This window comes from Daucus carota, chromosome 1 (assembly GCF_001625215.2).
Source record: "Daucus carota subsp. sativus chromosome 1, DH1 v3.0, whole genome shotgun sequence".
NCBI classification, from domain to species: Eukaryota; Viridiplantae; Streptophyta; class Magnoliopsida; order Apiales; family Apiaceae; genus Daucus; species Daucus carota.
In genome coordinates this window covers 4,571,426-4,584,876 of record NC_030381.2, presented here as the reverse complement: position 1 = coordinate 4,584,876, position 13,451 = coordinate 4,571,426, and the positions used below count along the sequence as shown (strand labels likewise).

General features: G+C 33.8%; 2 protein-coding genes across 7 annotated transcripts; one reads left to right on the top strand and one right to left on the bottom strand.

The window, feature by feature from the left end:
• Nucleotides 1-1,788: 1,788 nt before the first annotated feature.
• On the top strand, nt 1,789-3,278 carry LOC108214895 (probable purine permease 4). Its single transcript, XM_017387138.2, has one exon. The coding sequence runs from the start codon at nt 1,921-1,923 to the stop codon at nt 3,151-3,153; it is 1,233 nt and encodes a 410-aa protein (XP_017242627.1). The 5' UTR covers nt 1,789-1,920; the 3' UTR covers nt 3,154-3,278.
• A 5,081-nt stretch (nt 3,279-8,359) lies between these two features.
• LOC108211733 (uncharacterized) lies at nt 8,360-13,262 on the bottom strand. Of its 6 annotated transcripts, none has more exons than XM_064090986.1 (3): nt 12,938-13,157; nt 10,847-11,643; nt 8,360-8,679 (listed from the first exon to the last, which is right to left on the bottom strand). In XM_064090986.1, the coding sequence occupies exons 1-2, from the start codon at nt 13,014-13,016 to the stop codon at nt 10,862-10,864; spliced, it is 861 nt and encodes a 286-aa protein (XP_063947056.1). In that variant the 5' UTR covers nt 13,017-13,157; the 3' UTR covers nt 8,360-8,679; nt 10,847-10,861. The 6 variants fall into 6 exon arrangements, with proteins under 6 accessions (XP_063947056.1, XP_017238914.1, XP_063947058.1 ...); XM_017383425.2 differs by having other exon boundaries at nt 8,668-8,684; XM_064090988.1 differs by lacking the exon at nt 8,360-8,679 and adding an exon at nt 9,890-10,084.
• Between the last annotated feature and the right edge of the window lie 189 nt (nt 13,263-13,451).

Sequence of the window (13,451 nt, the reverse complement as noted above, 5' to 3'; positions counted from 1 at the left end):
AAAAGAATACAATTCTATAACTGCTGCTAGCCATTCAAACAGAATACATGCATAAAGTTAACGGTATCGATCAGTTATGTCATTACAGTATTTTTTGTTTACACAATGCCTTGACTGTAGCAAATGTACCATCCATGTACGTATTGTGGGTTGAACACGGAGGTTAATAAAATAAATAGAGTAAAAATATAAGAAAAGTGAAAGTGAAAGTGAGATAAGCAGATATTTAAAGTATAAAAAAAGTAGCGGAGAAAATTTATCAGACTAAGGTACTGTTTGGGGTTGCTGTTGCAGACAGCAACAGCAGCTTTTTGCTGAAAAGCAGGTGAAAAACTGTTTGGTAAATCTAAAAGCAGCTTTTCCGAACAGCAGATTTTAGTTGAAAAGCTGCTGTTAGAAAAAGCAGGTCCTCCCATGCTTTTAGAAAAAGCTGCTTTTCAGCTTTTGCAGAATGCTGTTATAGATTTCATTATAAAACATCACCAAAATCATTATTTTTTTTATATTATAACTCAAAATAAGTAAATATCAAAAAATTACCAAACAGTTATCTGATTTCTACAACAGCACTTAATTTACCAGCACTTTTTCTGACAGCACAGCAATTTTTAACAGCACTCCCAAACGGATCCAAGGTGTAACTGGCTAGCTAGACAGTTTGAAGGGAAAAGAATAAAACTCAAAATAAGGAAAAGCATGTGCAAGAAATTGGCTAATCAGGATTAAGGATACATGTTGCACTTGATGTGGAAGGGAGGCAATAAAGATGAAGAATTAAGGTGACAATGACCTAGCTCTTGTAAATAAGAATTATAAAGTGGATATACATATAATTAGATAAAGTATTAAAAAATATGTTGCTTCAAAATAGAATTGTACAAAGATTCCAGAGATTCCTGTTCCCACCACAAAATCACTCCAGTGAGTTTGCTTCCAAGGAATTGGATTCTATTTCAGATGTCAAATGTTTGTACTCAAATAAGCTTCATTTTTATACTTGTCTGTGCATGCATCAAGACATCATGTATCTACACTACTTCATCAATATATATATATGAAATTTCTGTAATATACACCTATTTTTCTTTAGGACAAAAGGCTGTAATTAAAAGGAAATGCAAGTGAAATATTCGTACCGAAACTAATACGTAGCTATTTAAAATTGATTTAAAACGGAGAGTGCTACAGGAAATCTATTCATTTATACCACCTAAGAGTCTAAGACTGGTATTCTGAAATAATATTTGATTAATTTTAATAAAATAATTTATCATTCATATATCGATTTGACTAAAAAAATTCGTTTTATTGAAAAATTCCGACAAATCTTGAATCAGTAACTCAACTAATAAATTTTATTTTAGATTTCAATAACATGTGTACAACCAATCTCTTAAAACCAGTGGTACAAAATTGGGTACCAGTCATTTTATTCTGATCAATACTCAGACAGTTTCCGAGTAAAACGGTAACAACCGGCCGGAAACCAATTGTTTGTATTCTTGTAATGTACTGATATTTTGTTGAGTAACGGTTCCTTTTAATTATATTAACGAGAGATAATGATAATTGATATCCAGATGTTTAGATTAGTAACTGTTCCTTTAATTTGTAGTTTATCTTCTACTTTTTACATATGATTTCTCCTAATCATATCCCCACAGAAAATGATGAAGCCCACTGGTTTAACTATTTTCACAGAAACGTTAATGTGCTTATTTATTTTCAATCATTGTATCCTCAAGTAAAGCTCCATCGCTCCAAATTCCACTAGAAAACGTACGTTCCATACAAAAACACACACACAATTGCTCTCTCTTTCAACATAAAGTTACTTTTTTTAATGCAAACACATGAACCTGATCCCCTGTAGCTCTTAATATAAATAGCCATACAATTCCACCCTTTCTCTTCATTCAAATGGAAGCCTCATCCCAAATCCACCACCACCACCCTGAGATGACTCCCAACCTTACATCCCCGCCTCCACGAGGCCGAGATGGAGGCGGAGATGACAAGAACATCCTCGCCATCACCACCACCACCGCTACCACAGTTGAAATTACTAAAAAGAAAGGAGGTTACATTTTGCTTTTGGTGCTAAACTACATGTTTCTTTTCGTAGGCTCGGTTTCTTCAAGTTTGCTCTCGAAATTCTACTTCAATCACAAGGGCTCGAGTCGATGGGTCTCGACTTGGGTCCAATGTGCTGGATTTCCTCTCCTTGTTCTTCCCATTTTTTTACCATTTTATCTCTTGAAAACAACTCAGAGAAAGCCCTTCTCAGACATAACTCCAAAGCTACTCATGATCTCTATTCTTGTTGGGCTTCTTTTGGGCCTCAACAATCTCCTCTTCTCTTGGGGAAACTCTTACTTGCCCATGTCAACATCTTCACTACTCCTCTCTTCTCAGCTCACTTTCAACCTCATTCTCTCAGTCATCATAGTCAAACAAAAAATCACATTCTCTAATCTCAACTGTGTAGTCCTCTTGTCTCTTGCCTCCGTCTTACTGGGCCTCACTTCGACCCACGACAAGCCCAACGGCCTGACCCGGGAAAAATATTTTATTGGCTATTTTTGCACCGTGGGGGCTGGGTTATTATTCGCGCTCTACTTGCCTATTATGGAAATAATTTACAAGAAAGTGTACTGTTACTCCATGGTGATGGAAATGCAGCTGATCATGGAGGCCTCTGCGACGGTGCTGGCCACCGTGGGGATGGCCTTGGACGGTGGTTTCTCCGAGATGATGCAAGAAAGTTCGCTAGGGTTTGATCTAGGGCAACGTTTTTATTGGTTGACAATAATTGGCAACGTGGTGACGTGGCAGCTATGTTTCATGGGGACGGCAGGGATGGTCTTCTTGACCTCAGGGCTCACCGGAGCTATCTGCATGACGGCTTTGACGGGGGCTAATGTGGTGGGAGGAGTGGTGGTTTACGGCGATAAATTCGACGGCGGGAAGGCGGTGTCGGCGGTGTTGTGTGGGTGGGGATTTTGTTCATATGTGTATGGATTGTATGTCAAGTCTAGACAAGGAGAGAAGGTTCAAGAAGATGTTAATGGGGTGATTAAAGATGGTGATTATAGTAATAAGCATCATGATCATCAAGGTTTGGAAATGAGTGAAGTTGTTGTCACTTCTTGATTAGTTAGTTAAGTAATTATGGAATTACTATTAGCTATGGTGATTGATTGTAAGATACTATATAAGTAGCCAGAGCCTCAAGGTTTTGTATGTTTTAATTTGATATAGTATACTTTTAAGTCTTACATGTTGCTTGTGACAAAGGAAAAATGTCTTACATGTTGCTAGAGTATATACACCCACGGAAAACAGGTCAGAACCGACCACCAATACTGTCGGTTATGAATGTAATCAATCGGTTATAAAGTTAAAATCGACCGATAAACGTGGTCGGTTAAACCTTGGTCAGTTATGTTAATTGGTCGTATTTAACACTTATAACCGGCCGTATGGATGGTCGGTTATGTGCTTTTAGTATGATTATGATTCATGACGGTGCAAATAATTCTACAAAATTGCATCAGTTATATAATATAATAGAGTAAAAAACAAAGTGGTTTGGCGAATTTTATATATAATATATATAAAATTTAGTTATCATGTAATTTCTTCTCATTCACTTATATATAATAATTAATTAATATATACAAATAGATTTCACTTATATACAATAATTATATATATATATATATATATATATATATAATTAGAGAAATGTTATATCTAGAGCAGCTTTTTAATTTCTGGAGCAATTTGAAGAAATTTGTACTGAAGTTGTATGATTTATGTGGATTCCGCTCCGGAAACAAAATTGTTGCTCTAGAAATAACATTTTCAAATAATTAACTTCAATCTTAATGAAAAAACACGAAAAGTGTATCTTTTAGCGGAAAAATGACTCGTTCTACAATTTTAACTTTCCAACATAATTTTTTCTTCTAAAAATATCTTATTTATAATCGACCGCTCAAGATCACTGTAGAATGTGCTTAATGTGTTACTTATAACGATGATCCCTCTCATAACATAAAATTAAGCATGAGGTGCTAAAAAAAAATTAGCACGAGGGCACTGCTACTAGAAATAAAAGATACGCAAATCAAGTTTACATTATACGTTAGTTCTTTAAACGAACCACAATGGTATCAGTTTCGTTGGAAGATTCATTTTTGATACTTTAGATATTTATAAAAATAATTATTTGTAAAATTATTTATATCGTTGGATTTATCGTAAATGTCTCTTGTCCGAGGATTTTGCAACTGATTAATTTATATGGGTGTTGAGGAGCTTCGAACTTTGCGATGGCACATTCCTCGTACTCGAGCTCTAGCCTATAAAGTGCTCCTCATGTGTTCTTTTTTATTTTACACGCGTTTTGATTTAAAAAAATACTTTACTGCCTATATTAAGATTTTTTTTTCTGATTTTTTTTATTACGACAGCATGCAGCACATGTATTATACAAGGATTTAATATTATTTTATACGTGTGACTAAAGATCAAGGTTAAGGTGCGTATCATTAAGATCACACTCATGGATTATTATGATCATTGTTACAAGTGGCAGCATTATTATTTAATTCTTTGCAAAATATATCCTCGTATTATATATAATTTATTAATTATGATTTAATAACCAGGCGTGATAGATTCATGACAAATTAACATGATTAACAAATAAATTTTGTACTATGAGTCTATGAGTTTAGCCTTTCAAGTTTTAACTGCACAAATAATTGAGCTCGACGGGATTTAATACTTTGCAAATAAACCATCATATTCCAATTATGAATAGTCCTTAGCTAAAAATTGGGTTTAACATATCAAAAATAAAAAATATAATCAATTTCGTCAAAAAATCGCAATCCAGCTATACCTACCTATTATCTATAATTTTAACCAATCTCTGATTATATTTGTGGAACCTCATGTCCGTAACAAACCTGTAGGAAGATTACAAATCATTTATTATCATATTAAACTGATATATATTATTTATAATAATCTAAATATTAATAACATATTATCTTTAAATTATAACCAATCAATATAGTCAATACCATCGGAACACAATATCATATAGGTTCAACAAATTTTACATAATGGGAGATGCTTGTGTAGTATTTATTGATTACGATTTTATAACATGATATATGTGCTTAATCTATTCTTCTCTTCTCGATTGTGACTTTTTCTGCTTTTCTTATTTTTAGTATTATTAAGCACTTGCTATCTAGGTGCTTAGATCATATATGTGCATACTTCTCGTCATTCAGTGATAATTCCTCTGGTTATTCTGAATATTCTGCCGTATAAATTTGAATCTACCTCAGGTCAAAATGTGATATACTCAGACACGGAAGTATAGAAGGATTTACCTGGGCTTAAGTCAGGGTAATTTTTTTAAAAAAAGATTTAGTAGTTATATATATTATGTAATTTATGTGTCAAGTAAGTCCAAGCCTACTATCAACTAAGTCCAACATCATATAATCAAGTAAATTCAGAAAATAGAATAGAGAATGTTGATTAACCGGGTGGAGAGCTCATTTTCTTCGGTTGCTAGCATGAATGAAAGTAGATTTTTCATCGTTATTCACTTGTCAAGCCCACCACAACCCAAATTCCTGGTTCCGTCTGTGATTATACTTGGTCTAGTTTTCTTTTTATTTGAAAGATTCACAAGAAAGAAATCGGATCGCAAATTATTAAAAAAAAACATGGCAAATTATAACTAGAAAATAGAGGAACCGAACCAGTAATTTGGTTCGATCAGTTTTATTAGTACCAGCTAAATTAGATCATTAAATTTGTGAAAATAACATTTTATGATGATGATTCCACCAAATGAAAACCGAACTACACTTTGTGAACCAGATTTGGATTTACACAACTTTACAAAACTAGCTACACACATGACAAGAAGTTATTTGATCGATTGCTAATTATTTCTCAGTACTGAACATAAAGAAAGGTTGGAGCCGGAAGCCAGTTTGCCTGGTCTCTGAGCCCGGTTTTTAAGTTATTTTTGATTCTAAACCAAAAAATATTTGTTTGTCTAATAAATTGGAAGCCGTCTTAAAATAAAAACTAAACTAACTCAGAGTCAAAAGTTAGTATGAGATATTTTTCAGTGACTTAATTATTTAAACTTTTTGTAAAAGTTACTAATAAGTCATAAATCACTTTTTTATTATTATATTTTTTATTAACCCATATCCAACCAGACATATTAAAATTTTAATTTATCACATTAAATTATGTTAAATCATAAATCACAATTTTAAACTCCGTCAAACGGGCTCCGGGTCTTTTTTGCCTAAAATTCAGATCTCCCTTTACCAGTATTTGGCAGCTTCTCTGCTTGTGTCAAATTCCACTAAATCACCAAAGGGCATGCAATGAGTTGGGCTAGCTCAAATATGGATTCTCATCCCTATGTGCATCTTTAATATATGTAAAAAGTCACATCTTCATGCATAAGATGATTACTTCTTTTGTTTATGCCTTTCCCAAGATATATATTAAGCATTAAACATTAATTAAATACAATTTATAGTGGACCTAAACTCATAGCAATCAAGTAAAGAATAATTACAAGATTTAAAATTAATGATTAGGGCCATGATAAAAGATGATATGGGTGGATATCCCTCTTTATCTATTTTAACTTATGTATTGCCAATGAGGATTTACATACCTTATTTGAACTTTTGTATTTAAGCTAAGTGTGAGTCATATGCCATATCAACTATGGGAACTTCACCAATGAGGCTCTTAATTTGTGCTGCCTTTTATTTGTCTCCCATCATTGTCAAGTGCACTTACTAATGTTTCATCACACTTCCTTAAACTCTTTTCTCCTCCTCCTTGTAATTTTTTATTGTGAATTTGATAACACTACACTACACCTTGTTTCATCTCAGTGGAAGGTGGTAGTGGTGGTAAAGCTGGTAAATCTGTGGTGAAAAAGATTTAAGTGCCTTTGTCTGTTTTTGGATAAGCTATACCCCTAGTTTTCACTAAACAGAATCATCACATGATGATTTTATTCTTTCAGTATTACTACCTCCATCCCAACTTCAGTTGCATTGATCGTCTACTTTCGAAATTTATTTTTTTATTTTTTCTTTTGTAAATAAAAATTTCATATTTTAATTTTATTTACAAAAATAAAATTTTAAAATTAAGTCATGTAGCTATGCGGTCAATGAACCTTAAATTGTGTGCCCAAAGTCAACGAGGTCATCTAATTTGAGATGGAGGGAGTATTATATAAATTTAAAAATCCGTGCAAACCTGATCCGGTAAGGACATGTCCTATCATAAAATTTGGTTAATTTTATTGATTGATAGGATTATTGGGACAAAGATCCTATTTTAACAAATTTTGATTAATAATTTAGGATCAGGACAAGTCCGGGATTGATTTAAAGTTCAGGGGCGGGAATAGCATTCTCCGACTCGTGACCCCGACAGTCATCCACGATGTTTAGAAGATAACTCCTAGGCACTCGTAATTTAATAGAAACTAGTTTTAGGCTTTTAGCCCCTTCGAACATTGATTTCACTTCGGAATTTAAGTGTTCATCTTTTTACAGTGATTGCCTCGGCTTTTTTGGAGTGATCTAAAAGCACATCTATGAGTGAGCACCCCACAGGATCTCTTGCCCTTTCAAGATGTGTCAAGTATGTCACATAATTTGTTTAATCGACATATGTTTAAATATACCTAACTGTGTGAATATCGGCAGACGTTAGGAATTGGTTTTGCTTCCAGTTTTTAGTGTTGCTGACGAGGATTCCTGATATCCACGTACATGATACATCAAATCCTGGCACGCATGCATCATCCTATACCACAATACAAACACATTCTTAGTAGTCAGTGTTTTTTCTCGAAGTACCTGTATTAAACACTCAACACACACTTGAATATCGACACTTGTTTTTGATTAAAAATATTATTTTTTAACATATTATCTAGTTCGATATATGAATATTTATTTGTGTTGGACATTTTTAGCCGAATCTGAATGATATAGGTTAAGACAATAATAGCTCAAAAAGATCTCTAGGTATTTTGTTTCAACTTAAACTAACATCAAAACCCAAATGCAGTTATGTTTTGTTCCTAAAAGTCACAAGATTTTTTCATCTAACCCTCGACTGGTTTGAAGAAATTCCGCCACTGCATGTCCTTTGAAATTATTTTACATGTACAGGCTGCCTAAATGGTTTCAATTAAGGCTCAAATATTGTTGGAGGGTTTAATAGAAACGTATAGAAGCCAATTGATTGATCTGCTGCAAGTCTGCAACTGGTTCATGGAGCTTGCAATCATCGCCAGTATATATTTCGCTGCAGATTGCAACCTTCGGTTACAATGACAAACTTACAAGTTTTCGGAGTTCAGTGATTGCGGATGAAGGGAGCTTGAGAGATTTATCTACAAGATGTCTGGCGAAGACACTGATTGGTTTATAGCATCACAACTTATGGATTTCACCAAGAACATAAAAGAACTGTGATCTGTAATGTCCCAAGAATTCAAAAAATGCTCAGAAACTTGAAAGGCTTGTTTAAGAGATACTACGATTCACTTTGAGGCCTGTGTTTTGACTTTGAGGAATGAGAAGCCTCCTGGACTACTCGCAACCAAGAAAATGAGAAGGATAGATATGTTAACTAAGAACAGAATGAATGGTTATCGAAGAACAAACTGAAACATGAAATACAAAGAGAGGCTTGACGAAAACATTAGATCATACTCCAGAATTCATATAAAACAACTATGGACATGTCTGTTTGATCCATGCAGCATAATAATATGAAATCACCTCCAGACATGCATGTCACAAGTAACTAAGATTATCAAGCGGGAAAATGGCAAATATAGCTCATGTTTTCGATGATGAACTTTTTAACTAACAGTTTGAGTTTTAGTGTTTATTTCGGACATGGAAGCTGCAAGAAACCAGAAGTGTAAAGAAAGAAGTCAACATAAGTGTGACTTTCCAGAGAGCACAACAGATTGAAGAGAAACATTAGAGTAGCTAATTTCATGTTCACCTGAGATTCAACTACATTATTTAGCTGATACGAAAAATATCATAAAGATAAACATCAGAGGATATAACATGTGTACGGCATCAAGAACTGTAAGATCTGTGTGGTTTCCTGTTAGATAAACACACGTTTAAATTTCAAACTGGTAAAGTAAATTATTATCAAACTCCGTTTAATTTATTAAAACTCTTTTCTCCGGAAGAAACTATGTTAGCAAGTAGAATAAACCCTAAATATGTGTAGTAGGATATTTATGAATAAATACAGGACAAGATAGCAAAAGCTAAGATAAACAAACCCTCAGGCCATTGAATCGCAATTCAAATCACTACCCCAAGTTTTAATCCCTAAATTGACAATAATCAATTCCAATTCAGAGAAAACAATGTTCGTATATCAAAGCTACCATGATATGTGGGGATTACATCATCATATAGACAATAAAATACCTACCGGACTAAGGCCCGTTAACAATTGGGCTTTATTATAAATAAACTACTTGACTAATAAACTAGTAGCCCTGCATATATAATTAAATAAACTACACTAATTTCCAAACACTAAAAATGATCAAACTATTCACTAAAAAAAAAAAAGACGCCTTTTATTTTCTTTCCCGTTCCTCATCAAAAGGAGTATGTATGCATGTCTTTTGCGAAGGACAGTGACATCAAAGCCTATGATCATGATAGACACTGATATATGTAAGAACAAACATTTCCAGTACGATGCTTATTGCTGTGTAGATCAGTTTGGTCCCTAATACATGCAAAGTAAATATAGCCAGACGTTTTGAGATGCAAAGTAGTTCTACATCCCTCATTCATTACAGTATGTAAACTAATTTGTAGACAACATTATAGCAAGCAATATGAACATATTAAAGACTAATGAGTACAGATTGTTTAAGTTAAAATATGACACAAACGTTAAACTAAAACAATTTCCATAAAGTAACTGAAGTCGCTCAAGTGTATTCCTATACAGAATTATATCAAACACATCATACACGGAGTTTTAAAAGAAATATAAAATAAAGAGTCAAGCTACACAGACAAAAATGTATTAAATCCTCAATCAGTTCAAGTTTTGCAGCTAGACTTTGGATTTAATATTAGTACATATCTCATGTATATTGTATTAGTATCCAGCCCATGGGTATAATTTGAAAAAACATACTGCAAAATATACCCATAATTTAAATGTAAAGGTAGTGCATATGTCATAGTGGTAGATGATGAAGAGACTGGATGGATTAAGCCATATAACAAATACAAAAATAGTACAGCCATTCTCTAATTAAATTCAGATTCCCCAAAAATGTAAACTTTCTAATGCTTTAACAACCAAATTACAAAAGCGGGTGGTAATAATTGACTATGTTGGGGTGATCCATCTACTTGAAAACGGGAATTTTCCTTATCACTAATATATGCACCTCTTCATGTATGGACAAGTGTTGTATACTTTCACTTACATTCTAACATACTCATAAAGTAGCAATTCAGACCCAAGCTTTCTAAAATGTCATTAGTAATTTAGTTCATGATCTATAAACTTATTTGTTGAATTTGGCTGATCATTACCTAGAATAAAACCAGAAAACAGGAAATACCCTATAGACGGAATCTTATACACACTTGAGATCAATCAAAAGCAAAGAAATCAAAATTAAAAAATTAGAATACATATGCAAACCAGAGCATGGATGTATACACCTAAAGAATAAAGGCTTCAGTACCTTTTGATACATCAATTATTGTTCACTGTCGCGTTTCCAGAAGGACAAACGAGACATCTGTGTAAAAAATGACTCGCTGGCTTTTGTATTACCATTTCTATTTTTTGATCTACTTTCATTATTCTCTATCTGGATATCAGGATCACGCCAAAACTTCACTATATGAAGAGTCTCTTCTTCTGTTGATCTCTGGACAACAATTCTAGAAGCAAATCCTTTCTCTCTCATTTGAAGGCAGACTTCTGAGGGATTGTTTTCTGCTAGGAGTACCATGTATAACCAACCCTTTTCTGATAAAAGATTGTCAGCAATAGGCAGTATCTTATCGATAACCCTCCGACCATTCTCCCCTCCCGCCCAAGAAGATGCAATCCCATCACGACCCACCTCATCTTCAGGAGTTGGCACATAGGGGGGGTTGCAAACAATAACATCCACCAACCCATCCAACCGCCCCTCCAATCCAGATGCAATATTAGTCCTTATTAACTCTGCATAAACCCCGTGTGCTTCCAGTGTCTCACTAGTCACTTGTATTGCATAAGGGTTAATATCCGTAGCCATATAGTACGCCCCACTCTCCGCATGTCCAAGTATAAGAGCTAGGGAAGTAATGACATAACCACTGCCGCAACCAATTTCCAAGCATAACGCTGGCTGGTGTTCCAACAACTTACTTCGGTCAGCTAACAACGCATCAACCAACGCAAATGAATCTTCACATGGCTCATAAACTTCAGGATGTGAACTCACTAGTCGGATCTGTGCTATCATGGAAGGCATCGTGTGTACTTGTGCTGCCAAAGAACATGGTAATTTACTTTTAAGTCCACAATAATTATATGCTCGAACTTGATTCAGCAGCTCAAATAAGAATCAAATCCTGAAAACATAACTACTAAAGACATGAACTTTAACAAAATCAAATCTTGAAAATATGATTTACTAAAGACATGAACTTGATTAGGTTGGCTCCGCACAAAAAACAACTCTTGAAAATAAATTACTAAAAGGCAGGAACTTGATTAGCTGGCTCCAAATAAAAACAAATCTAGAACTATATAATTATTAAGGCATACACTTGATCAGGTTGGCTCAAAAAAAAAAAATCAAATCTTGAAAAATAATAAACTCTTGGAAAATACTAAAGGCAAGAACTTGATTAACTTGGCCAGTGAAAAACATCAGATCCTGGAATGATAATTACTAAAGGCATGATTTTATGAACTTGAAAAGTTTGGCTCAAAATCAAATCCAGTAAACATAATTGCTTAAGACATGAACTTTATAATTTTGGCTGGAAAATAACACCGAATCTCACAATTTTAGTCTGTGATGCTCGGACTCTCCAGAAAACCCAGCCGTACCCGTGTCCACAGGACACGACACTGACACTGACACTGGGATCCGGATCCGAACATCATCCAGAAATCAGACTCTCCATCTTAGACAACCTATCTTTAATTTCAGTGACCTATCTCTAAGAGGAAGATAGGAATAAGAAAATATATGAAGAAACAGAGGTGAAATGGATGTAAAAGGAGAAACGAAGCAACTTTTGCCTTAATTTGTGCAATTGTTTGTTATGCAGTATAATAGAATGATAGGTATTTATTTATAAGAACTATCATATTAATTAAAAATAATAATTGCAGTGTCCAAATCCAAGTGTCGGATCCTTATAAAACGTGTCCCTGGGTCTTTAATTTTGAGGTTTGAAAGGTCTGACACCCTGATATGTTCCGTGTCGGATCCTTCTAAAAGAGTCTGAGCATCATAGATTTTAGTTACTAAAGGCATGAACTTGGCTCGAGATAATATCAAAACTAGGATAAACAATTACTAAAGGCAAGAACATCTAAAGCCTGGCTTGAAAACAACATCAATATCCTGGAATTACAAACTACAGCCATGAACTCGATAACCTTGACTCAAAAAAGAATATCAAATCTTGGAATTATAATCAATAAAGACATTTAACTTAATAAATTTGGCTCGAAGAAAAATCAAATCTTGAAAATTTGATAGTAAAGGCATAAACTTTATTAGATTGGCCTAAAAAAGTTCAAATCTTGGCAAATTAATCCATACCCAATTTACCCAAATTGTAGCAACGCAGATATATTACAACACACATATGTGTAGCTCCAGTAAATGCATATAGTACCATACATTATTTTTTCATAATTAAGTGAATTAAAACAAAAGAGAAGCTTAACAAAACATATGAATACATACATACATACAAACAAAAAGATTATGAAAGATGTGTAATCAGAGTTATAAATACAGATTGATGATGTATATATGATTATATGGGTTAGAGAGAATCTTACTGACAAGCGTTGTGTTGCCGCTGCTTTGTGCTCCTGTTCTTTTTGGCCTTGGTTTTTAAATTGAGCTTTAAATCTTCTGATTCGCCATATGCGGGTCGGGTCGGGTCATAGTCATAGAAAGTGAAAATAAATTATTATTTTTTGCCAAGAGTAAAAAATAATTATTAAAAAGTTTTTGAAATGTTTTTTGGCAATTAATTGATAAAAATTTGAAAAGTTCTATTTATGTGAAATTCCGTGTTGATGGTTCAGAATAGGATTATTGTAGA

Bases quoted from the DNA above. Each gene is read 5' to 3' on its own strand.
- LOC108214895 (XM_017387138.2), top strand. From the start codon at position 1,921: ATGGAAGCCTCATCCCAAATCCACCACCACCACCCTGAGATGACTCCC.
- LOC108211733 (XM_064090986.1), bottom strand. From the start codon at position 13,016: ATGGTACTATATGCATTTACTGGAGCTACACATATGTGTGTTGTAATA. The intron at 11,644-12,937 runs GTATGGATTAAT...GTTCTTTGGCAG, and splicing joins CTACAATTTGGGTAAATTGG to CACAAGTACACACGATGCCT.